At 26.7% G+C, this 25,768-nt stretch overlaps 5 protein-coding genes across 7 annotated transcripts in view; 1 reads left to right on the top strand and 4 right to left on the bottom strand.

Moving 5' to 3' along the window:
• LOC101502770 (carbamoyl phosphate synthase small chain, chloroplastic) overlaps window positions 1-347 on the bottom strand; it is a 3,729-nt gene extending 3,382 nt beyond the window's left edge. The window contains exon 1 of the mRNA XM_004502843.4: window positions 78-347. Within this exon, the coding sequence (XP_004502900.1) occupies window positions 78-189 (112 nt within the window). The 5' untranslated portion in view covers window positions 190-347. The remainder of the gene's footprint in view (window positions 1-77) is intronic.
• A 2,953-nt stretch (window positions 348-3,300) lies between these two features.
• Window positions 3,301-4,166, top strand: LOC101502467 (uncharacterized). Its single transcript, XM_004502842.4, has one exon. It carries the CDS (start codon window positions 3,439-3,441, stop codon window positions 4,006-4,008), a length of 570 nt encoding a protein of 189 aa, XP_004502899.1. The 5' UTR covers window positions 3,301-3,438; the 3' UTR covers window positions 4,009-4,166.
• Window positions 4,167-4,435: 269 nt separating this feature from the next.
• LOC101501928 (uncharacterized) lies at window positions 4,436-9,251 on the bottom strand. Of its 3 annotated transcripts, none has more exons than XM_004502840.4 (8): window positions 9,047-9,251; window positions 8,725-8,751; window positions 8,003-8,080; window positions 7,051-7,149; window positions 6,241-6,361; window positions 5,425-5,737; window positions 5,291-5,345; window positions 4,436-4,676 (listed from the first exon to the last, which is right to left on the bottom strand). In XM_004502840.4, exons 1-8 carry the CDS (start codon window positions 9,164-9,166, stop codon window positions 4,602-4,604), a joined length of 888 nt encoding a protein of 295 aa, XP_004502897.1. In that variant the 5' UTR covers window positions 9,167-9,251; the 3' UTR covers window positions 4,436-4,601. The 3 variants fall into 3 exon arrangements, with proteins under 3 accessions (XP_004502897.1, XP_027190011.1, XP_004502898.1); XM_027334210.2 differs by having other exon boundaries at window positions 8,065-8,080; window positions 9,047-9,159; XM_004502841.3 differs by lacking the exon at window positions 8,003-8,080 and having other exon boundaries at window positions 9,047-9,248.
• A 1,255-nt stretch (window positions 9,252-10,506) lies between these two features.
• Window positions 10,507-14,243, bottom strand: LOC101501394 (WAT1-related protein At5g64700-like). The gene is made up of 7 exons (XM_004502838.4): window positions 13,911-14,243; window positions 13,737-13,799; window positions 13,115-13,231; window positions 11,738-11,990; window positions 11,288-11,446; window positions 11,042-11,193; window positions 10,507-10,884 (listed from the first exon to the last, which is right to left on the bottom strand). The coding sequence occupies exons 1-7, from the start codon at window positions 14,081-14,083 to the stop codon at window positions 10,773-10,775; spliced, it is 1,029 nt and encodes a 342-aa protein (XP_004502895.1). The 5' UTR covers window positions 14,084-14,243; the 3' UTR covers window positions 10,507-10,772.
• A 6,431-nt stretch (window positions 14,244-20,674) lies between these two features.
• On the bottom strand, window positions 20,675-23,689 carry LOC101501078 (WAT1-related protein At5g64700-like). Its single transcript, XM_004502837.4, has 7 exons — window positions 23,450-23,689; window positions 23,245-23,313; window positions 23,001-23,117; window positions 22,095-22,347; window positions 21,255-21,413; window positions 21,032-21,183; window positions 20,675-20,944 (listed from the first exon to the last, which is right to left on the bottom strand). The coding sequence occupies exons 1-7, from the start codon at window positions 23,620-23,622 to the stop codon at window positions 20,788-20,790; spliced, it is 1,080 nt and encodes a 359-aa protein (XP_004502894.1). The 5' UTR covers window positions 23,623-23,689; the 3' UTR covers window positions 20,675-20,787.
• Window positions 23,690-25,768: the final 2,079 nt, after the last annotated feature.

The raw sequence follows: 25,768 nt of genomic DNA, 5'->3' as shown, positions 1-25,768 counted from the left end.
GTAACAAAAATAAAACATTTCATAACAAATACAAAAAAAAAAGAATGAATTAAAAAAAAAAAAAAAAAAAAGGTTACCGGCGGAACATCTGACAGAGATAAAGGAATGTTTTGCAGCGTTGTGTGGCGGCGACTTGGAACCGAAGAGGTCGTTCAGAGTTATTGTGAAGGCCAAAGCTTTTGTCGCCATTGTCGTTGTTGTGTATGAAGGTGAGAACAACGTTACAGAAATGTCTGTCAAAAAACCACAACACCAGTGTTAGCTTTTTCTTAACCTAGGTTTTTTTATTTTCAATTTCATCTTTTTTATTTTAAATTACTTTTTTTATTTATAAATTGGTCCCCATGCATATAGTGAGTGAGTGAGGTTGTTCTCCCGAAAAAGCAAATTCCCAACTAGTGGTGGATATTTTGTTTTGCCCAAAAAAGCCCAATAATAACCAAAGACAAAGATTTAAAACTCCTTTTTACTTTTTATTTTTATTTTTTATTTATATTTAATATCCAATGGTAAGTCAAATTTATAGTACAAGTTAGCTAGGTATTTATTCATGTATAAGTTTGTTTTCACCGTTAAAATAATAAGTCTTGTCATGAAGTAACATATTATGCACATGATACAAAGTCTCCAGTATCTAAAAAAAAGTTATAGCATCTTTGTGCTCGCTATAAGAGAAAATAAGTGAAACCTATAAAATCAATTTAAGAATAGGTAAATCTAGATAAGACAAACCAGAAATTTGAACAATTGAGAATAGAATATATCTCTTTCAACTATTGTCATTTTATATTACTACAAAAGATAAATGGTTGAAATTGCCATTTTATATTACTACAAAAGATAAATTGTCAATTTTTTCTTTAATGTATAATATGTTGTCACCGATTTCTTTGAATTTATTAAAATTATAAATATATTTCTAAATATTTTTTTATTAATAATTTTATATACTAAATTAATTTGCAAAAATTATATTTTAATATTTAATTAACAAACTAAGAACACATTTAAATTTATTTTTATGATTTTAATATATTTAAATACTATTATAAAAATACATTGCGTATTTTAGAAAAATAACAAAATATTGTGAAGACATAATTTATAACACATATTTATCTTTATTCTTTCTCTTTTTTATATTACTTAATTTTTAGTGTATTAAGCAGTAAAAGTTTTTTTATTTTTAACTAAACGTAGGTTATTGTCAACACAACCTTGTGCTTGGGTCCGTCCTTGATCTAGAGAGACTCCACAACGTTTAGCTGCTGTTATAAAAAGTAAAAAAATAAATAACTCCTTACTTCTTTTTCATCAATTAGATGAGTAATTTATAGTTATTTTTTTAGTTTGAAATCTCTCATTTAACATGTGTCTTTAAGATACACGGTAATGATTCAAATGTAAAAATTTTATTTCCTTTTTTGTTTAGTTTTATAGATACATGGTAATGATTCTATTATAAAATTTTATTTAGTTTTTTTATTTTATTCTTAACATGTGCCCTTAAGTAATACTAGCATGACTCTATTTTATTTAAATAAATAATTTATGTACTTTTTTGTTTGAGTGTGATATTATATTAATCGTCATCTTAGTTTGATGTTATTTATTTTTTTTTCAATACGATGTTATAAAAATCAAAGATAATTGTCACTATTATAATCGTTATCTTCATTCATCCCAAAACTATTAATTTATGATTAATTTGGATAAATTAAAAAGCACATATAAAAGTTAAAAGTTGAAAAAAATATCTCTATTATAATGTAGAATCTCAATCACAATAAAAGCAAGATTCAGTATCATTATATCAAAGAAAAATCATTCCAACAAAAATCTGGGTGCAATACAATCACAATATACATGAAATAGTCAAAATACTTAATTTAGTATCATTGTATTTCAGGGTTGTTGAATTATTCACTTAATTATTGACTTATAAATTTATCATTTTTCTATATTTAATGTGTGTAAATTTAGTCACTATAGTAATTGGTAAAAGACTACATGCAATCTTAGAATAAAATAGATCCGTTACCATTCAATTAAAATAGAACCATCCATAATTTAAGTTTGTGTTTTTAAATTTAATAATAAAAATAAAATTGCTATGAATACAAATGGTCCGATCATAATCAAGACTTTCATTTTCTCCCAGTAATATTGTATATCAATGATTACTAATTAAAATTTAAGATATACTTATGGGACATCAGCGTTTAATCTTTGGAATTAAAATATATCGAGATCGCCACCATTTCGTTTTTTATGGAGAATTATTAAAGATTCTTTGACTCATACCGATCAAAACCACCTCCAAATTATTTGAATATCTAATGATGAATGTTTTAACTCATTCTACGATGAAAATAAAATATTAGGATATTACTATTCCTTTCGGTCATTATCATCGTAAGAACAAAAATTACTCCCACAAATATAAGAAATTCTATAAACTCTAATTAATTTTTTAGATTTTACTTGAAATATAAATTGAATCTCTTTTTATATCAAGTCATTTTCACATAAATACATTAAAATATAAATTATTTTATCTTAAATTAATTTTTAATCAAAATTAATTTTTGTTGTTGCATAACTAAATTAAATTTGATTATTTTTTTTAGTTTATTCTAAATAAATAATATCTATCTCTCTAATTATAAACACCATTTGAATAAAAAAAATTATTTCTAAATATAAGTACTTTTTCAATTTATTATATATTTTTTAAAACATCGTTTATTTAATACTATTAATTTATCTTGAAATATAAAAAAATTAAGTTGAATACTTTTAAATACAAAAATTATTTAAAAATATTAGCACACATAAAATGAACACATTAATTAACTTAATAATTTTTTGAGGAAATTACATTAATCTCTCATGAATTATTTTAAACGACATTTTGTTCACACTTATATTTATTTGTGTTATTTACTATATGAGAGTTAAAATTTTCACTTTAATTTATAGAGGTGCAATCATATACTTATTATTTTCAATTTTAAAATGTATAATTATATTTTTAATAATGTATATTATCATATTTTTATAATAAATGACATATAAAGTTGTCGGTGTAACGATAAAAATATTATACATAATTTTTTTAATAAATATAAAAGAAGTAAATAAATTTTAAAAATTAAAAACAATATAAAAATGTCATTTAAAGAGAATTCATGGAGATAAATGCGATAGTAAAGTGACATAGACTAGTATTACTGTCTGCGACAACACACAACACCAGCTTTTGAGTGTACTATTAATTTCACCTTTTAAATTTGGTAGCAATAAACTTATTATTTCAACAAACTCCAAACGTTGTTGTCGGGACGAGACAACACAGACAGACACAAAAGAGCACACCTACCATCACCTCTCTCTCTCTCTCTCTCTCTCTCTCTCTCTGCATTGTTACCGTTATCAATGGCAGACTACGAAAACCACCACCACCATCAACAACAACAAGTTGTCTCAAGAGACACAGCTTTCCAAGCATTGAACACCATCATCCAGCTCCATTTTGAGAAGACCCTCGAGAAGAAACGCGCCATAGACCTCCAAAAAAAAGAGCTTCACAAACTGTTCCAGTTGTTCTTCATCTTCCTCAGTTTAGTTTTCATGGCACAATCACAGTCACCTCGTCTTCAATGTCGACATTGTTGGATCCCCATAACTCTTCTTTCAATGGCACATCTCATCTTCTATGTTTCCGTAGCACAGACACTTAGATGCATCAATGGCTTCAAGTATCAAAGAAGGTGCCATAAGCTTACACTTGGTTTGGCAACTGAGAAGCTTAGGGATATGAAGATGAGGTTGAGTAGTGGTGGTGATTTTGATGCTATTGGTGATGAGGAGTTTGAGATTCATTATCAGGAACCTCCTGAGAGTTATTTTGGTAAGTTTAAGAGGAATTGGGCTCTTCATTTTGGGTTCTTGATCCTGATCTATGGTTTCATGATATCTTCCTCTGTTGTTCTTCTCTGTTTTTAGTAAGGTTACTGATTTTGGGTTGTTTAGTTTAAATTAAATGCTTTGTAGTGTTATCTCATGATAGAGAAAAGAGGTCTAATAGTAGTAGCATTAGTTTGTTTTGATTTAATTTAATTCATTTCCACTTATTCAATCAAGTGTCCATTCTGAAATGTTAATCTATCTCTCGTGTACAATCTTTTTAAAGTCATTTTCCAACAAAGGTGAAGCAAACTATCACATCACTTCACCTTTCAGTGACATGGTTAATTCGGCTTGGCATGTTTATGCTAAAAATAATCTCAATGTTCAGATTACAGTATAATGCTATAATAATCCCAACCAGTGGGAGCAGATAATTAAAATTTGCATTTAAAAAAATGAATTTTTCTGACTGAACACCCTTCACTACTCTTCTAGTTAGAGTAAGCACTTTGGGTAACATAAATAGAGAGGAAAAAAATCAGGACTTTATTGTTAATAAAATACAAACAATTATTGTACCAAAAAAAATTATAGTACAACCAATTAATTTGATCCTACACAACTACACCGGTGACCAGCTCTGTTGGAGATAATAACGACTATGAAACATTGGTAAGTCATATTGCCTCCTATGCTGGGGAGAGAGCACTGCATAATGTCTTGTATGCATTTAAACACAATTTAAATTTTTCTTCAGCTATTGCCTGTTATCACGGAAAGGTAAATGCAGACATAAGATCAGATAGCCATTAGCATATATACATACAACCAAAAAGAAGGGGGAGAGAAAGGTGGCTTTTATGGTGCACGAAGTTTTTATAATATAGAATATAACCTACATTTTAATTTTTATCTGCCACACTCCCATTTTGTTTTAATGCCTTTGCAAATATGGAGAATACCATCATGGCCACCACAAATTGTTGGAAAACCAGTAAAAATGAACTACTTGGTTTTAACGTCTTAACAAATAACCCGTGTTTAACAAATTAAAGGTGGTGAAAATTAACCATTGATGTTAGAAGTCACTTGAATCAACAACAGATAATAGAACCATAAAAGCCACAACAGAGAAAAGTATTGGCTGTTTATTCGTTGTTCATAAATTCAGTTCATGGTTATATATGCCAGTTTCGCAGTAATCGGCAACTGCTTTTGTGCTAAAAAATATATTCATCAAAAGGGTCTTTCTATATAAATGGTAGTTCAGGATTGTAAAAAGTGATTATACATGACAACCTTTCAATTATATTTATGTTTCTTAGCATTCATCTACGCGACAGATAGGCCTAACAAATATTTCAAAATTCAAACTAACCTGCGAAGGGCCTTGATGCTTATCAGGATGCCATTTTAAAGCTGATAATCGGAAACTGCAATGATAATAAAGAGATATCAGCAGTTTGTAATGTGTGAATGATATGTATGGTACAAGAAACCTAAAGCTCTTACGCATTTTTAACATCTTCTATCTTTAATGGACCTGTTGGAGGCAAACCAAGAATAGTTCTATCAGAACTCGACCCTACACAGCACGAATTGTCATCTTTATCATTATCATCATTCTCATCATCGCTCGCAGTTTTCCACTTGTTTGTCCTACTTGCATTTTCTCGCCATTCAAACCCGTATGTGGATTGTTCAGAAGAAGATCCCCGCATATTGCTGAAGGACCACGTATACCATCTGTTACCAAATGTTGCCTGAAATATTTGTTCAGGATGGCCATCAACATCCTCACAGAAACTTTCTCTTCTGATTTTTCCTGAACATAGATTGGAGATCAATAGTTAGGGAAGTGAACAAAATTTAAGAAATATTCAGAGGAACAAGTGGCATAACAAAACTTGTTTAATCCATGTTCAGAATATTTACTGGTCTAGAATGTACAGATAATAAACTGTGTGATGACTAAAATGTGTGCCAAATCGTAATTAATTTTTAACTATAATGATTTCACTCTAAAGCTATATATTTTGCTGAAAGTGTGTACTTTCCTAACTTCCAGGACATGAAATAAAAATTGAGTGAATTTGTCATAATTTCCGCGATTCGAAATGTTATCGATATTGCTCAAAATGGAGAAACTTACTAACACAATCTTTGACAGAGAAAGTAAAGGTAGCCTTTTCATATTAAACTTTATAGCAACATAATTCTAGTAATTTGCCTCAATGACAAGAGTTTTATGCATTTTTATCAAAGTAATTTAAACAAGATCCTAAACTTATAACCAGAAATAGAAAATGTAAACCGAAAGGAACTCACTTGTAGTTTTCTTTTGTGGTTTTCCACCAAACCGTTGGCCAGACTTTGGTTGACCATTATTGGAATAGCTATTTGAACGATCCCCAGAGTTTCCATCATGTTTCCGTTTTGTTTCTTTGTCCTAGGAGAATGTACACCATTAAAACATTGCCATTGCAGTTTTTTTTACAGTAACTATGATATATAAAATATTACAATAGAACACAGTATGAGGTGTTAAGGTGCAAGTAAGAACATTATCCGCATGTCTGAAAAAGGACAGACTGCACTTTATTCATATAAAAATTAGTTCATTAGCATCTATATGATTATTAGTGGGAGCCGGGAGGGCATGAATATGCAGCCACTGCTTGTCAAATCAGAGAAATAAGCCTTTACTTTTCCAAATAATATCCAAATTGGTTGACAGGATACACTCAGCATATATATTTTTAGCTTTAAACTGCAATTATCGGTTAAAAATTCTAGTATTATTTTATGCTTGTATCATGCACGCACGCTCATACACGCAGACACACAGAGAGAATGCATATTTGTTGTTGATTCTGTTCATAATTTCCCATCCTACATTTGTTATCTATGACTATGGGCAATGCTGACAAACTCGTGATGAAAATCCCATCTAAATAGTACAAAAATATTATTTGAAAAGGGACAAGTTTTTGCATCTGCAATCCATCTCACTTTAATATTTAATCCACAAACTATGCCCATGCACAAACAATTAAGCAATCATTGCAACAGAAAATAAAATAAAAGATAATAAAAATAGTAACATAAAATGACAAAGTTGCTTTGTTGAGAGCATACCTCAAATGAAAATTTAGAGGATCCACTATTGTAAAGGAGATGTTTTAGAGCTTTCTTTGCATCAGCACGCTTTTGACGGGTAACAAATTTGATTTGATTCTGAAATTGACATTTCCAGAATCTGTGAGAACTATATCAATAATTACAAGGATGTCAAATAAGCAAGGTTTTCCCCACAAGAGTTACATGAAGAGCAATAAAGAATCAACTATAGATCAATCCTAACCTACAAGCAAAACAAATTCCTATCCAAACTCCTCACGAGTTCCAACGGAGATTACAGAATACAGATCATAGCTCAAAATTGCTTGAGCTTGAGAAATGAGAAATCTATAGAACTGAACCACTGATTCACATAGAATAAAATTTCTTGGAAATGAATTGTACGAATAAATATTTGTTCAAAGCTTATGCGTAGCATGGGAATGTTGTATTCACAACTTCACTTCTCAAGGAACAAACACACTACAGATTTTTGTAGTGCTTTGAGTCATCAGTCATTGCTTAATTATAACATATATATCAGAAAAATATCAACCAGAACACTCGAGCTATTGAAAATCCAAGGATTCGTAAAAAAATTAAGTACGCCAAAGACAGCATACATTGAATAAGCAGTCCACACTCTATATAGTGAATAAAACAGGAAATGATGACGGAAAAAAATATAGTACAACATGTGTGTGTTCTTCCACAGTTCCACCATTGTACCCCTTCCCCCATTTTCTTTTATTTTAATTAGAGCATGAACCCGTCATCTATAAAGGGAAATTGCATTTTCAATGCATGCCTAGTGTAAGGTGCAGAAAATATTAAATTTACAGAAATAGTTTAATAGGTTCTGCAAAACTCAGGTGGCATCGTGTGTTAATGTGTATAACAGTATAAGAGACACACAACTGGAAGTGCCCAAATTGCTCTATCCAATTAAAAATTGATGCAATTCATTCACTTGTTTTGTTCTGATCTCAGATATCTTCTTATTAGGAAATTTAGTAAGACCCAGATTCAGACCATTCGCACATGGCACCTGTCATGGTATTAAATAATGACCTTTAGAAAAATATGTTGCATATTGTTCATAAGTAGATTTAAAAAATTAGGGGAATGCTAGAAAAAAATGTTAAGAGTTTTAAAATAAGGGAAATGGTAGATATGGGCACTTGTTAAGAGTTTAAAGGTAGAAAAAATGTATTGGAATTTGTGTAATTCATATTTTGAAATTGTAAAAAGTGTGATTTTATTTTTTATTTCCTTTTTGGTTTCCTCAACAAGTGCCCTACCACTTGGGCACTTATTAGCATGACCCAAAAAATAATTAACCATATGCGACTGGAGGCCTAGAATAATTGAATCTATGCATAGCCACAGAAACTTCTTCTTCAATTCAAATTGCACTGAGGCTTCAAGATCTCATTCAAAATTGAGGTGATATGCAAACATGACAACCAATATACTAATGGAGAAAAATAAAAAATAACAATAGACTGCCTTGCATAATTTACTCTAGTTGACTGCTCTGTAACCTATAAAATGCTTCCTTATTTTTTTCTTCATAAATTGCTTGTACTTAACAACACAAAAACAAATAATAAATATGCACCATATCACCTACAGAAAATGAAGCTAAGTAGTCATGATTTTTGTTCTAAAATTAAATGCTGCAAGGCATACCTTAGATGGTTTCTGTCCTCCTATATCCTGCAAGGATCCCAAAAAAAAAACATTGCATTAATTTCCAACCTTTTTTGCCAAAGTTGTGGATAATCATAACAAATTCACAACAACAAAAAAAAAGGTTCCAAATTCACTAAAATAAAATAGAATAATGCCAGCAGAGTTTGTAAGTTTAAGTATGTATGTAAAACTTCTCCTATTTTGTAACTGTTTCTAACTAATCAATATACTATTACAGAATTAAATTCTACCCTATTTTCCTCATTACACAAGAAACAATGCGAAATTCCGTTTTGAAATAAGAAAATTGAAAACTCACGGGGTTACTCTTCCATTTATGACAGGAACAAGGAGTGGAATGAAAAGCAGAGAAATGCGAAACGGAGGGAATAATGTGATTCTTCATGGACAAAAAGTTTCGCCATCGCGTTATTTGCATATTGACGGATATCAAACAAAAGCACTTTGCTATTTTCTATGGTTTAGTTGAAGGAATCTGAAGTCTAGTGCTGTGGCTACCTTATACAACGATGTCGTTTAAAAGGAATAAAGTGTTCGATCATAGGGAATGTGCAGGCCTCATGTCCATCAACGAAAAACACTGGGCCTTTTAATGTTGTTTATAAGGTTAAGTGCTTCCTACACCACCGTTTTTACTACTACCCACATTCATCCCTTTATTATAATTTAAATTACCTAAGTACCCCTCCACCCACACCCCTCCACCCTCGTTATAAAGATGAAATTTCAATTCAAAATTCAAATGTTAGTTTCGTAAAATATTTTTCTTTGTAAAAGTTTTATTGATCGGTGTACCACTGCCCAGCTGCTTTTTTTTTTTTTTTTTTTTTTTTTTTTTTTTTATTTATCATCGTGTGTAGGGTGAGAATAGACCATATCTCATCTACATTCTTTTTTTAAAATTAAATTTGATTTACAGCATATCATAAACCGTTTTTTTGATTTGCAGCATATATAAACATTTTTTCGACTTAACTTTTTCTAAAAGTCTGGTGTATTCTAAAATCTATTTTATATTAAAATTGTATATTTTACGGTTAAACTAAAGTTAATAAAATTATAAGTATAAAAATTAATAAAATTTATTCAATAAATATTAAGTTACTAACAAATAATAATGTTAATAAATTATATATATATATATATATATAGATATATATAGAGGTTGATTTATCAAATTTAATAGTTTTTTTTATAAGTAGAATATGACCTATTTCAAATAATAGACATTAAAAAATGTCTAACATTTTTATCAAAGGTATATTTCTACACATATATATATATATATATATATATATATATATATATATATATTGTTAAAAAGATTTAATAAAGTTTTAATTTATCGAAAACATCAAATTTAAATTTTAACTAATATAATTTTTGATTAACTTATATAAATAATTTAGCCGAATTTTAAAACTACAATGAAAACTTTAAAACTAGAATTCAATTTTAAAAAAACCAAAAGATTAAAATAATATATAAATATAGAATTTTGTCAATCTACACTCAAATAAAAAGTCATTCTTTTTCTAAAATCATAAATCTAAAGTGGAATGTGTAAAGGATTAATATTTGAGAAATCTTAAATAAATAGAGAATAATGACGAATGAATATAGATCGTTTACATTTTTTTTTACTATTATTACAAATAATATTAATAATCTAATAAAAAAAACCACGAATAATCTCATTTGCTTATTCTGTTTGCAATTGTTTTGTGAATAATATCATAACACAATATTTTAATTTATTTTATTTTAAAAGAACAATATTTGTATTTCGAGGAGTTTTTGTAATAAATAATAGTACTCTTTTAATATGTCTCCTTACATTCTACATAGCTAAAGGTATTTTTAAACCCAAAAATTGTACATCTCCGCAGGCTTGACTTAAGCATGCATTGTAGGCAAAATTTTGGCAATATTGCTAACTAGTACTATATCAAACACACACATGTATGTAGCATACGAATCAATCCACAATTGATAATAAGGTGTAATTGGTAGCTCATTTCATTTTAACTCGATGCCGGTTGTTCCAAATCTAGCGGAGTTTTTGGTGTTTGCTCTTCGTTCTTTCCCCACAGCACGCTGTATAGTCCTACCACTAACATTAATCCACCTAACACACTGAACATCAAAATCACCCAATAACCGACTTAGTTAATTAATTGTTCATTTAAAAAAGGACACTACTATAATACGGATGAATTGAATTACTCAGTGTTGAAAATAAATAAACTTTGAATTTTGAATTAATAACCACAAAAGTTAGTAGTGGAGTTACCTTCCCAAATGTATTGTTTCACCGAAGAAAATTATAGAGGAGAAGATTGTAATAACGAGAGAAAGTGGTGTTGACATAGCAAGAAACACAGGTCCTTTCTTTTCAACTACCCATGTCTGTAAGTAATATGTCAACCCTGTGACAACAATTCCCTACCAAAACAAAGTCATTATTGTCACTCTCTTGGAATTAATTTAATGTTATTTTAAAATATAACCAAAATAGTAGTTAAATTAAGAGGATTACACAGTATAGTACAGCGAGGAGATCAACATTCCAACCCAACTTCCACTGCTCAATGTCCCTTTCTATGATCAATGCAATCAATAAAGATTGAATTGAGCTTAAGAAACACTGAAGTGTTGTAAACATCAGCTTTGACGGGTACTTTTTTATTACAAAAGCCTAATTAGTCAATACCAAAAAATTTATTAAATGGCTTAAGTAATAAATTCATAAGGATATATATTCTTCGTTTTTCTTAAAGATTATTTGCGCATAATAAAAAAAGCTAATAAACTTTGATTATATTATTAGCACTATTTTGAATTTTGAAAACAACAATATGAAAAGTGACAATTTTTTTCTTCTAAAAATTGACACATAAAAAAGAATGGAGTGAGTATTAATTAACGTCATTATGGGTTAATTAATTATAAGTTGATGACTAAAAGGGGAAGAGTTGATGTTAATTACCTGTAGCACCAACCATAGACCCCAAAACACGTTGGAGAGAAGCACGAGGAAGCAACCTTTTACCCATGTAGCAGATGGAACATGGTTTTGATCATGTTGTTTGGTATTATGGTATCTTAGAAGGTGATGATGGCTTAAAAGTTTCCAACGAGGACCTTTATAAAAGGCAAGGGTCGCTGCACCACCCATACATGCTACAATGCCTACCAACTTAGCAATCCCACCTCCTGTCTTTATTTTCAAACTTTCAACCCTGAAATTAAATACCATATTCTCACATGCATTAATAGTGCATTAACTAAATAAATTATCACAATGTGATTTGTTTTCACGCCAAAACAGTATTGTGAGAATATACTTATTGTAACGCTATCATGCTAAATTGTTTTTTCATTTGATTTATGAAACCTTAGTAGATTATTGATCTTCCTCTTCATCTTATGTTTTATCATTGTTAACCTACCCCTTATTTCTATCCCACAAATTCATTGGAATATGATTTTTGTCCTAACAATTTAAAAAAAAAAATCAAGATTTTATGTTAAATTCCGGTTCACCACCGCAAAACTTTCAATATCGAAAAAAAAAAATTGAAATATAAAATGCTTACCAAAAAATTAAGAATGGAAATTTCCGATTTTTGACTTTCCAATAAACATTTACGTACCTAACATTTCAAATTTCCAAAATTCGGGTACACTTGCATACAATTTCATAAAAATTACGGTACATAGTTAGCTTATAAATATTTCAGGTAAACTTGTGTTCCCAAAATTTATCATATAAAAATTTCATGGGCCAGCTAAAGCCCATTTTAACACCTTTGCGCAGAATCAGGTCAGAATCCCTATAAAATTAACTTTGCTTAAAAAAGTAACTGAAAACTTTACAAGAGCTGCTGGAAATATATGAATGGAATCTTAATATGGTATGTCTACTTTTAATATTTAAGTGTGTCTTATCTTTATCTTTTTCTTGTTTTAGTGTCACTAATCAAGGTACCTTCATATTATATTTTAGAGTATATACCTGTCGTTCTTTTGTCTGAAAAATGTTACATATTTAATTCACTCGTGGTCTATATATACTAGTAATAACTACATAAAAGTCATGCCTTTTCAAGTTGCTACCAAAAGAAGAGTAGTGCGCTCCGAATCTTATTCATAGTAAATTATAAATTAATTTAAAATGTACAACTGGAATATTAATGACCTGAAAATATCAATTAAAGTTAGTTTTGACAAGGAATAGAGATAGACAATACATACCAATTACCAAGGTTCCTTTATTTGCGTAAGCATTTAATTAATTAAGCTATAATAATTGAATAAATTAATGGAAAGCTATAGTGTGTAAGCTTAAAACTCTGTTCACTACCTGAGTAGGAGTGCTAAGAAGAAGGTGATACTTGGAAGACAGTTTGTGGTAGCAGCAGCCAAAGTTGCTGAAGTGTAAATGAGACCAACACCATTTATATCCAAGCTCAAAGTAATCCTGAAAATTTTGGATCGAAATACGATATTTTAATAATCAATGAAGTTGGAAAAACATGTTTTTATATCCTCTTTAATTATTGTTTAGTGCATCGAACATACTAAATATTAAACTTAGCTAGACACACAACATTTTCTCGCTAAATATAGTAGTTTTGTTGACTGTTGCACCATATAAAAGATATGTAAAAGATTTAAATGTGAGAAAAAACATATAGCACCCTTGTTTAAATCATATAACTAATAGGAGGTAAAACATGTAAAGTATAAACATTTCAACCTATTTCCATATATAGGGTATGGTTTATACACATTAATACATGCATGTCATCTTAATAATGGGAAGCATCTTGTTTATTTGATCCAGATCGGAACGAATAAATTTAATTTTTTTTAACAAAAATTTCGATCTTAAAATTTGATCCGTTTATCATGATTAGACAGTCAAGATGGAGTGACTACATGAGTGTGATAACACACGACCCAAATCCATTAAATGGACGTACCCAAATAAAGAAAGGAAGAAAATTTTGCAGAAGGTCTTGAAAGACAAAGGGGGTGAACTTTTCCTGAAAAAAAAAAAAGAAAAGAATGAAAATATATCATATTATTGATATGAACTTATAAAGCAAAGAAATAAGTTTAGTACTAGATAATTAGACATGCATTTGGACACACACCATTCGAAGAAGAAAGCAAAAGGGATAAGGAAAAGGGTTGCTACTGCCTGTCTATAGAAGACAAAGATGAAATTGTTCAAGCCATTATCAAATGCAACTTTTGAGAGTATAAACATAGCTGCGTATATAATTTGTATGACAACCACAACAACATATGGTTTTTTTCCTTTCATTATGTTTTCGTTGGCTTTGTGTTTGACAGTTGATACAAATATAGTATGATGATAGAAGTAAACACGTTATGCTTATGTCTATTAAGGCGATGAAGACAACCATGAAGTCGTTGAGTGAATGAGAAGAACACTGAATGAATCTTCTCTATCTATATATATACGGACGATCAACGACGGGTGTGTGGATCTCAAATTATATCATATATAAGCTGCTTTATATGTTTGGGGACCACAAACTTGTAAAACCAGTGAATAACCACTTCTAATCTAATCTAATATATTTTATTCAAATATATCTTAGTTTAGTTTGTTAAATTAATTAGTTACATAGCTTATAGCTTAGTTAATTGTATATCTAATTAATTGTATCTAACCTTTTATCTAAATAATATTTTCTCAATTATCAAGGAAGAAAGATACCAATTTAAATATAATACTGACCATTTCTATAAATATTTGATGTGTAATTAAAAATATAGATAACTTTGTTATTTCATACCGTTAACCGTCGTATGTGTCTCTTGCGATTGCCGCAAACTAATTGTTTTTCCTATAGTAACTCGTCTATTTTTTAGTGTTGATTTTTACTCTTCATGCTTGATATTTTTCTATCTATTTTTATTACATTAAATAATTTTTATAAAATTTAAATTCAATGTCACACATTTATTTATAATATTTAATTTAAAAATTGTATTTTTATTGTATTTTTAAATACATAATATACCTTTAAAAAATGGGTAAAATCTAATACACACTATATATATAGAGAGAATATACTAATGAAAATATACTCTTGATCTTCTATAAACATTTTAGTCAAAAAAAACCTTCCATAAATATTATTTGACTCATAACAAAAAATGAAGACAACTTTCCCTTTACAAAAAACTGCTTCCTCTACTTTTTTTTATTCTATCTGGTCTCACTATTTCTTCTTCTAAAAAATGTTCTCTTTCCACTAGGTTTTCTTAGAGCATCTCCAACGATGATCTCAACATAAGTTCATTAAATAGAGCGTAGCGTATCATATATTTTAAAGTAATTCATTCATTTTTTACTTCAACATGAATTCATTAAATAGGTCACATAACTTTAATTTATACACTAATATTTTATTTTATTATAATTTAAAATATTAATTTAAATATTTCAATTAATATTATTATACATTATTTTAATTTAAATTTAAAATAAAATTGAACTTAAATTTTTATAACAATAAAAAAAGATAACGATCATAAAATTATTATTATTAATATATAATAAATTAAAAAGAAGTTAACGATCATAACTTAATAAAAAAGGATAACGATCATAAATTTATTATTATTAATAAATTAATAAAAAAGATAACAATTATAAATTTATTATTATTAAATTATAAAAATATCATTAATGTGAAAATGACGGTTTAACAAAACTTCAATAAACCTATAAAAAACTGAATTGATGTAACTCCTCAGCTGAATTAGTTAGAGAGTGAGAGAAAGTGTAGTCTCCAACTCATCCAATTTTTATGTTGTTTTTTGCGCTGTGTTTTACTGTAGTGCTTGATTTTTCTATCTATTTGTCTAAATTTTTATTGCAATAAAATATACTACTAACCTTTTCTATAAATATTTCACGCATAACCAAAAATGAGTCGCTCTAAATAAAACTATTGTAACACGTTAAACTCATATTTTACTCCAAATGAGTCACTAAAGAATTGTAAAATTTATGTATAAAATAAATATTTGTTATGAATTAATTAATGCAATTTAGGTTTTTTTTACTCTTTTTAAATAAAAATAAAAATAATTATATTATACTAATTATAATTTATTATAAAAATTATATACGAAACAAATATTTGTTATTAAAAAATAAATTACAATAATATTTTATTAATTTTGTCGACGTAAAAATAAGAATAACTAAACTAAATAAGTATAGTTTTTACACGCCGATTTTTTTACGTTTTTCTAGTTAAAATTAGTGTCGGTTTTTTTATGTTTTTTTATAATTAAAATTAGTCAGCACAGAAGCAATTCAAGCATACAATTTATAGACGAGACAAATATTCGTCACTAATTAATTAGTTAAAAATAGTTAAAATACGATCTAGAATTTAGTTTATGAAAAATATTTATTCACTTTTAACTCTATTTTAATATTATATGGACTATTTTTAAGAATTAAAAATATCAATTTTTTGTAATTTTTTATAAATAAGGACTAAAAATCGATAAAAATATTAGGGACTAAACTTTAAAAGTCGTTATTTTAAAAGGACTAAAATTATATTTAGTCCAATAATTTAATATAACATCGTAGTGGAACAAAAGTTTGTCACTAAAAAATTAACAAGTTAGTATATATTTAAATATTATAAAAATGAGAGTTGTTATAATACATTAACTATTATTTTTTTACACTTTATTTTTTTCACGTTTTCTTATGAATGAGTCACTAAAAAAAGTATATAATTCATATACCAAAAACCTATTTTTTTGTTAATTAGTTAGTTAAATTTAATATTTTTTCAATTTATATTTAATGTCTGACATGTATTGAATTACATTACCTCTTACAACAGAACTCATGAGAAACCAAGAAAAATAAGAATGGTCAAAATATGATTTACATAATTTATTTTAAAAATCATACTTGAGACTAATGTTTTTCACTAAAAAAAATAGTTAAAATTACGATGTTTTTAATATTGTCAGCATAAATATAAGAGCAGTTATAATATATGCTAACTATCACTTTTTACGGTTCAATTTTTCAAGTTGTTTTTTTTTCTCTGAAAAATGAATCTATAAATAAGTTGTTAAAACAACATAAATATTTATCACTAATTAACTAGATTAATTTAATATTTTTTTGAATATTTTTGAAATGAAAAATAAGAATAATTATAATTTACTACAACACCATATACAGAATCAATGTTTGTCACTAAATATATCGTTAAAATAATTAATATTTTTCTCATATACATACATAAAAATGAGAACAATTATTACTCAATAACTATAATTTTTCACATATCAAATTTTTTACTTTCTTATTATGAAAATGAGTCACTAACAGAAATAGTTGTAAAGTATAATTGATAAATGGGACAAATGCTTGTCTTTAATATCGTAGTTTAACTAATTTTGTAATTCTCTGAATATCATACAAATATAAATGAAAATAATTATAATATATAAAATTTACTTTATTATAAAAGATTTATAGGAGACAAATATATGTCATTAGAGAATTAAAAAAATAACAATGACTAAATATTTATCACCAATAAATATAATAAAACACTTGACAAATATTTCTTATTATTACATATAAAAGACATATATGAGTCATTGATAAATATTAAAAAAACACACGAGTTAAATATTTTTTATAAATAAGGACTAAAAATCGATAAAAATATTAGGGACTAAACTTTAAAAGTCGTTATTTTAAAAGGACTAAAATTATATTTAGTCCAATAATTTAATATAACATCGTAGTGGAACAAAAGTTTGTCACTAAAAAATTAACAAGTTAGTATATATTTAAATATTATAAAAATGAGAGTTGTTATAATACATTAACTATTATTTTTTTACACTTTATTTTTTTCACGTTTTCTTATGAATGAGTCACTAAAAAAAGTATATAATTCATATACCAAAAACCTATTTTTTTGTTAATTAGTTAGTTAAATTTAATATTTTTTCAATTTATATTTAATGTCTGACATGTATTGAATTACATTACCTCTTACAACAGAACTCATGAGAAACCAAGAAAAATAAGAATGGTCAAAATATGATTTACATAATTTATTTTAAAAATCATACTTGAGACTAATGTTTTTCACTAAAAAAAATAGTTAAAATTACGATGTTTTTAATATTGTCAGCATAAATATAAGAGCAGTTATAATATATGCTAACTATCACTTTTTACGGTTCAATTTTTCAAGTTGTTTTTTTTTCTCTGAAAAATGAATCTATAAATAAGTTGTTAAAACAACATAAATATTTATCACTAATTAACTAGATTAATTTAATATTTTTTTGAATATTTTTGAAATGAAAAATAAGAATAATTATAATTTACTACAACACCATATACAGAATCAATGTTTGTCACTAAATATATCGTTAAAATAATTAATATTTTTCTCATATACATACATAAAAATGAGAACAATTATTACTCAATAACTATAATTTTTCACATATCAAATTTTTTACTTTCTTATTATGAAAATGAGTCACTAACAGAAATAGTTGTAAAGTATAATTGATAAATGGGACAAATGCTTGTCTTTAATATCGTAGTTTAACTAATTTTGTAATTCTATAAATATCATACAAATATAAATGAAAATAATTATAATATATAAAATTTACTTTATTATAAAAGATTTATAGGAGACAAATATATGTCATTAGAGAATTAAAAAAATAACAATGACTAAATATTTATCACCAATAAATATAATAAAACACTTGACAAATATTTCTTATTATTACATATAAAAGACATATATGAGTCATTGATAAATATTAAAAAAACACACGAGTTAAATATTTCTCACTAATAAATAGAAAGAAAAAAAATGAGACAAATATTTTTAATTGAAAAGTATAAAAAAAATGTTGGATAAATATTTGTTATTGAAACATTAAAAATAAGATATACATATTTGTCATTGATAAATATAAAAAATATGACATATATATATATATATATATAACTGGATACATATTTATCATAGATAAATATTGAACACACTAAATAAATATTTTTTATTGATACATGCAAAAATACGGAACACACATTTATTATTGATAAATATAAGACAAATATTTATTATTGATAAAATATAAATAAATAAAATGCGTCAAATATTTTTTCGTAACAAAAATGTTTTGAGAAAATTCAAATTGTGTTATCATTCTTTTTAAGCTTTCAAAACACACTTGTGTTCCATAAAAAAAATTTCAAATTTTTTAGAACACAAATATATGTACTAAAAAAAAATTAATTTTGTTTTTTAAAAAGTAAAATTATATTTTTATCAAACCGTGAGGTAGAAGTATAAATGTGGGTGTATAGAGTAAATTTTTAAAAAATTTACTATGACAAATATTTGTTATTGATACGTAAAAAAAACATGGAACATATCTTTATCATTGATAATTTTAATAAAAATACGGGATGAGTTTTTTTTTCATTGATATATAGAAATATATGTCAAATATTTATTTTTAATAAATATAACAAAAGCATGTAACGATAAGAATAGTTATAATAAAAATCACTAGTAAATATATTTTATATTTTTTTATATCTTTTAAATAAAAATGAGAATAATTTTATAAAATTAATCATATTATATTATTAAAACCATGCAAGAGACAATTGTTTGTCATTAAACGATTATTTAAAATTGTTGTTTTTTGTCTACTTAAAAATTATAATAATTATAATATGTTAATTATAAAAAATCATACACGAAACACATTTAGAACTAAGGAATTAAACTCGTTTGAATGCATCACGCATGTGCATTCTAGTTCACTCACGAAATTGTAAGTGAGGTTCAATTAATTTATAATTTTGATATAGATTATGCTGTGGTATGTTTATTAAATCCGTGATTTATTCATATTGATTTTACATTAATGTGATAAACTTAGATTAATTCATCAATAAAATATAAAATTTATGTGGACGAATTTGTCAATAACTCATTTATCAATGTTGTGATGCATTGATATGAAATAATAATCTCATATTTAATTTACATGTTATATTATATTGGTTAATAATAAAAGTGTTTAAAAAATTTACATAAAGATTATTTTGACTATCATTTAATTTGCGAAACTCGATAACTTATTTGACAGATGCTCACCATTTTGAAAATGAACTTTCGTACTCAATTATTTTAAAAGCCAGACAACCAAGGCAACAATCTAGTTTGGTTTATCATGAACCATACTTTGCTCAATGGTTTACCATACCGCTTATGGCTCGGAAAAATTACATGATAATTTATAATTGATAACTGAAAGCTATTAAATTAATTAAAGTGTTTAATAAATTTATTGGTTCAATTAATTTAAAGATGTAAAATGAAAAAAAATTCTTAATTAAGAATATATTTTATTAATTAATGTTTAATATTTAGAAGAAATTTTGTATTTGTCCCTTTTGCATGAAAACAATTTTCTTCAAAAATTAATTAAAATAACCAGTTCATTTTCAATATAAAAATTATTTTTGAAAAATAGGTTACACACAAACACAACTAAACCATAAAACAAATGTTTTTATTTTTTATTTTATTTTTATGAATGGACCATTATTCCTTAATTATAATCATTTTTTTCATTTCTAAATTCTAACACAATTTTAATTTTACAGTTTCTGCACTTTTCCCACTTTTATGGATTTTACCATATCATTTTCCTCCGATTTGGGTAAATACATCAGACAAATCACACTTTCAAAGTAACATCTTTTCCCCAATTTAGTCTTAGACAATTTTTAATATACTGATAGATTTTTTTTTACGAATTTCTTGTACAGTATAGATGAGCACAAAAAGAAAAGTATTCGCTTATTGATAATGTATATACTAGCTTTAGCTTCCAAAGAAAAATAAATAAAAATAGGAACCAAAAAAGAAAAATAAAAACTAATGCTCATTAGGGTGGTTTGCTACATGCATCCTCTGTTTTCACCTCTGCACATTCTTTATATGCTTGTTGTATAGGTAAAGAATTTTGATTAGGCATTTCTTCTTTGCTTTTTGCCCACAAAACACTGTACAGACTTAAAACCAGCAAAATCCCACCCAAAACACTGAAAAGCAGTCCAGTCAAATGAATAAGATTAAGCATCTAAGTATATAATTCTATTATTGTGTATTTATTATGATTTGAATCTCACCTCCCTAAAAATAGTGGCTCGCCTAAGAGCAACACAGAACCAATGGTTGCAATTATAAAACTTAGTGGGTTCCATGTTGCTGGGAAAACTGGTCCTCTCTTCTCAATCACCAATGCTTGCAAGTAGTATGCAATCGCAGTCACCAGTGCCCCCTATTAAACATTTAACATATTCAATTCATAATCATCAAATTTTTTATTTTATGCATTATTTTAATACTTACACAGTAAACTACTGCTACGAGTCTCATGTTCCAACCCAATTTCCACTGCTCAATATCTCTTTCAAACATTATTGCAATGCCAAATGACTGAACTGCACTTGATACACTCTGAATGCTTGTGAACGTTAACTTTGAAGGGTAATTTTTTAGTAACTGTGCCTGTTTTTATTTTTAAATCATTGTCAGTGAAGTCATGAACCAACAACAGCAGTAAAAGAGACTATAAAGTTAGATTAAACTATTCTAAAAAAACTTTCTTCGTATTCATTCTTCTTATACTAATTCTTGCATTCACCATTTCCCTACTTATATAAAGCTAAAGATAATGGATCTATCTAAATCCATTAAAAATTGTGACTCATGTGAAATATTTCATCAAACTTGTGTTTAATGTTTATTCCTTCCATCTCAAAATAATGGTCCTAGTTGACCATTTCACATATATTAAATAAAAATAATAAATAAACAAAAGAGAAGTGTGATTTTATACATATTAATTTTTGATTTATTTTCATTGTCATAAATTCAAAGTAGAGAATAATAATTTTAGAGTGACACACATAATATTAGTTAGATGGCATAATAAAAATAAATAAATAAAGTATATTGAAAATAGAAAATGACAATTATTATGAAATAAATATATTTTATAAATGTGACAATTATTTTGAGATAGATAGTGTGTGAACGACATCCTATAATTAAAAAAAAAGAAAAAAATTACCTTAAAAATCAGAGATTTCATAATGTAACACCTAAGTATTTTCTGATAATTCTAGACATTATAGCACAACTTGGAATTAAATTAACGACACACAAATATGCAATGTGAGTTGGTACCTGAATTACAATCCAAAGACTCCACATGATGGTGGCTAAGAACAGGAGTATAGAGCCCAATATCCATTTTTGTCCAGATGAAAATTGATCTTCATGTTGTTGAATGTTGTGATGATATCTAAATAGGAGATGATGCACAATCCTTATTTGGGGGCCCTTGTAAAATGCCAGTGTCGCTACACCAGCCATACACAATAATACACTCCCTATCTTTGTACTTCCAGATTTTGTCCTTATATTTATCTTCTCCACTCTGCAATATATCATGACCGTATATGAGAATCATATTTGCCAATCGCTCTAATCAATTAAACATAGTTATATAATACATTTTTATGTATTTGCAACAAATAAACATAATTACATTGGTCATATTTGACTATAACTTTTGTAATATCAACCGCAACACCCATGGTAGAGATCGTTTAATTTAACAACCTCTACTAATGCAACACGGTACTACAATTGTAGAGGATTACATTCTCATCACTACTCAAAATTAGTATACATTAGTACAGATAGGGCTATGCTCTATTAGTATACCTATGAGTAAAAAAAACTCATTATACCTCAACCTAGAAATGATTTATATATGGTATATTTTCTTAAAGAAATTCCTTTATTTTAAAATTTCAATAGATGTCATTGATCAACTCTCATCAATCTCTTATTTATGAAGCACAGATACTAACACAGACACGAAATTAATACGTAGACACCAGTGATAATTTGTGAAAAATAAATTAATAAAATATAATTAAATTGTCAGACACTAGAATACACTTTCAAACAGAAATTTTTGTGCTAGATATTCACGTGCAACTAGTTTGCATTAGAAAAAATTATTTTACCTTTGTAGTTTAAATTCAAGGGCAATAGAACAAAATGTGGTTTTACAAAATTGACCTTAGCAGAACTGCAAAGAAGAATGTAGAGGCAGGGAGGCAATTAACAATTGCAGCAGCCAACATAGCAGACGTGTAAGAAAGGGCAATACCATGCACATTCAAAGCCAAAGTAAGTCTGTAAAGCAAAAAATTAAGTAGGATTATACACCTAATAAGTCCAAATATTATTTCTCAATGTAGCATCCATCAAGAAATCGCATAAAGATTATGAGTAATAATAATAATAATATAACGCGCTATACCCAAATAGTGAAAGCATAAAAATCTTGAACACGGTCATAAATGAGAATGGCACTGGCACGGCTTGTTTGCTAGAACATATAATAAAAAAAAAATGTTAGTCAATTATATAACACACTATAGAAAATTAAGTAAAAACTATCATTAAAAAGTTCAATTAAAATGAAAACTATAAGGAAGAAAAACAGATCATATATTGAACATTACCGTTCAAATATAAAAGCCAAAGGGAGCATAATAATGGCACCAATGAGTTGTCTATAAAATACAAAAACAGAGGTTTTCATTCCACCATTAAACGCAGCCTTGGACAACAAAGTCATCCCTGAATATATTAATTGTATTATAAACACTGCTAAATATGGACCTAGTTCACCCATACTGAAAATGTATGGATGATTAATTGCTTTATCAATATATCAAGTGCATATATATAGTCCCAAATTAGTGCTTGCTTAGCCTCATTCCCCAAAATGGAAATAGTGCACGAGAAATGCGAGGGGAAACATTTATGCTTCGATAAATTATAGTTTGATAAGAAATCTCAGTGGTGTATCTATTCTCATAGCACTTTTATTTTTTTAATAATTGTTTCATATAGCATCTCATCTTTCGGTTTTTCTGTCCAAAAGTAATAATTTAATACAAACAACTAGTAATTGTCCCTTTTGTTTGTGTTATTTGCTTTTTTTTTCCCTTTGAGAGTGTTTTTAAATTGCATTCTTTTTAATTGAATGTATATGTTAAGGTGTGGATCTCTCAAGACGTTCTGAAACGGTCGCAGACCTTAGCAGAGCTTGAATTGAAAAATTAAAGTGGTTAAATTTTTAAAATTTTAATGAATAAATAAAAAATATGATATAGTATAAAATCCAAAATTACAACAACCCTCAATTAGTAGTAAAAATGAAATAAAGCGGTATTTATCCCTCAAGTGAAAATTAGAGGGAGCAAAAAGAATATCAATAAAAATTTTCAAAGTTAAATTATACATTAAAACCAATCTCCCTAAGTGCCTAATTGCACAAGATTAATGATCGGTTTCATGATCAAATAGATTAAGCTTTTGTTGATCAAATTTAATTTAAATGTCTCTTAAAAAATTAAAAATAGTAATATTTTTTTAAAGAAATTTTGGAGTGTTCGGAGTAGACGAATGTTAAGCTTTTAGAGTTCAGTTGTTGCGCACATGCATTCGACTCATGCAGTGGCGAAATTTCTAGATACGTGGTGTATTGAGTTGAAGCTCGAAAAAGAGTATTATGGGCCGAAGTCTACTCATAAAAAAATATGTTGTTTCTTTTTTTTTTTTTTTTTTTTTTTTTATTATTATTATTATTATTATTATTATTATCATTATTATTTTCTTCATTGCAGTTTTTGCTTTTTTTATTTTTATCAAAATTGATTATCTTATTTTAAAATCCGACAGTTTTGATCTTTCTATCAGATTCTTGAACTAAAAATAATGATATGACAAATTTCAAATGGTGAAGCATACATCTCATGACATAAAACCTTTTAGATGCATTAATTATTCATATGTCATTAATTAAATTATAAAAATGAATAATTTCTTAAGTTGAAATTAGTGTTTTTATTACATTTTACTGCAATCTCCCGAGTATTAGTCATTTCATATTATTGTATCATATGTCATAGTCAAATCGTTATTTTTTTAGTTAAAAAAATCATAAAAATGAATTAAAATTATTAAATTTTAAAAAAGAGAAATCAATTTCGTGAATTGATAAAAATAAAGAATCAAAATTACAATAAGAATATTTTTTTTCACCGAATCTCTTACTATTCTTTTAGTTTCAATATGGTCCTTAAAAATAAATTTAATTGAACAGTGAATCTAGCATAAATTTTCCTATAGGTCAAATATAAAGAAAAAAGGTAAAATAGTTTTGTAATCAAAATTACTTAATGTAAATTAAAACATGTCAAAGAAAATAAAATTTGATAATAGTTATGTAGAAAATTTGAATTTGACGACGCTTCAAATTAATTTAAGATGAATCAAATTTATTTATAGTTGAAGTTGTATTAAATAAATTAATATATTTTTCTGATATAAACTCCTAAGCCAATTGTTATAGAGTGATACAAGTAGTATTAATATTGCATTAAAAATTAAAAAAATAATTTATTTTGACATATTTGAGTTTTAGAAATATGTCAATTATTGAGGGATAACTTTTATTTTGAATTAGTCTCATATTTTATAAATGTTATATTTCAATACCTTGTAAAAAAAATTATATAAGGATGTGTGTTGAATGTTATAGATTGTCTTAATTAATAAAATAAAATAAAATAAAATAAAATAAATAAATATAGTTAATTAAATTAATGATTGTATTCTTTAATGCACTTATATTATAAAATTCAGTTAGAATTACGAATGATTCATAAATTGAGTTGTTATTTTGTTAGTTTGTCGAGAGATTTATACCATCTCGTCATATGAATAAAATTATGACTATTCTGTTATGTCAGATTAATTTTATTCACCAAGTT

Source organism: Cicer arietinum, chromosome 5, assembly GCF_000331145.2.
Source record: "Cicer arietinum cultivar CDC Frontier isolate Library 1 chromosome 5, Cicar.CDCFrontier_v2.0, whole genome shotgun sequence".
NCBI lineage: Eukaryota > Viridiplantae > Streptophyta > Magnoliopsida > Fabales > Fabaceae > Cicer > Cicer arietinum.
The sequence above is the reverse complement of the archived record's forward strand: the minus strand, read 5'-3'. Positions and strand labels throughout refer to the sequence as shown.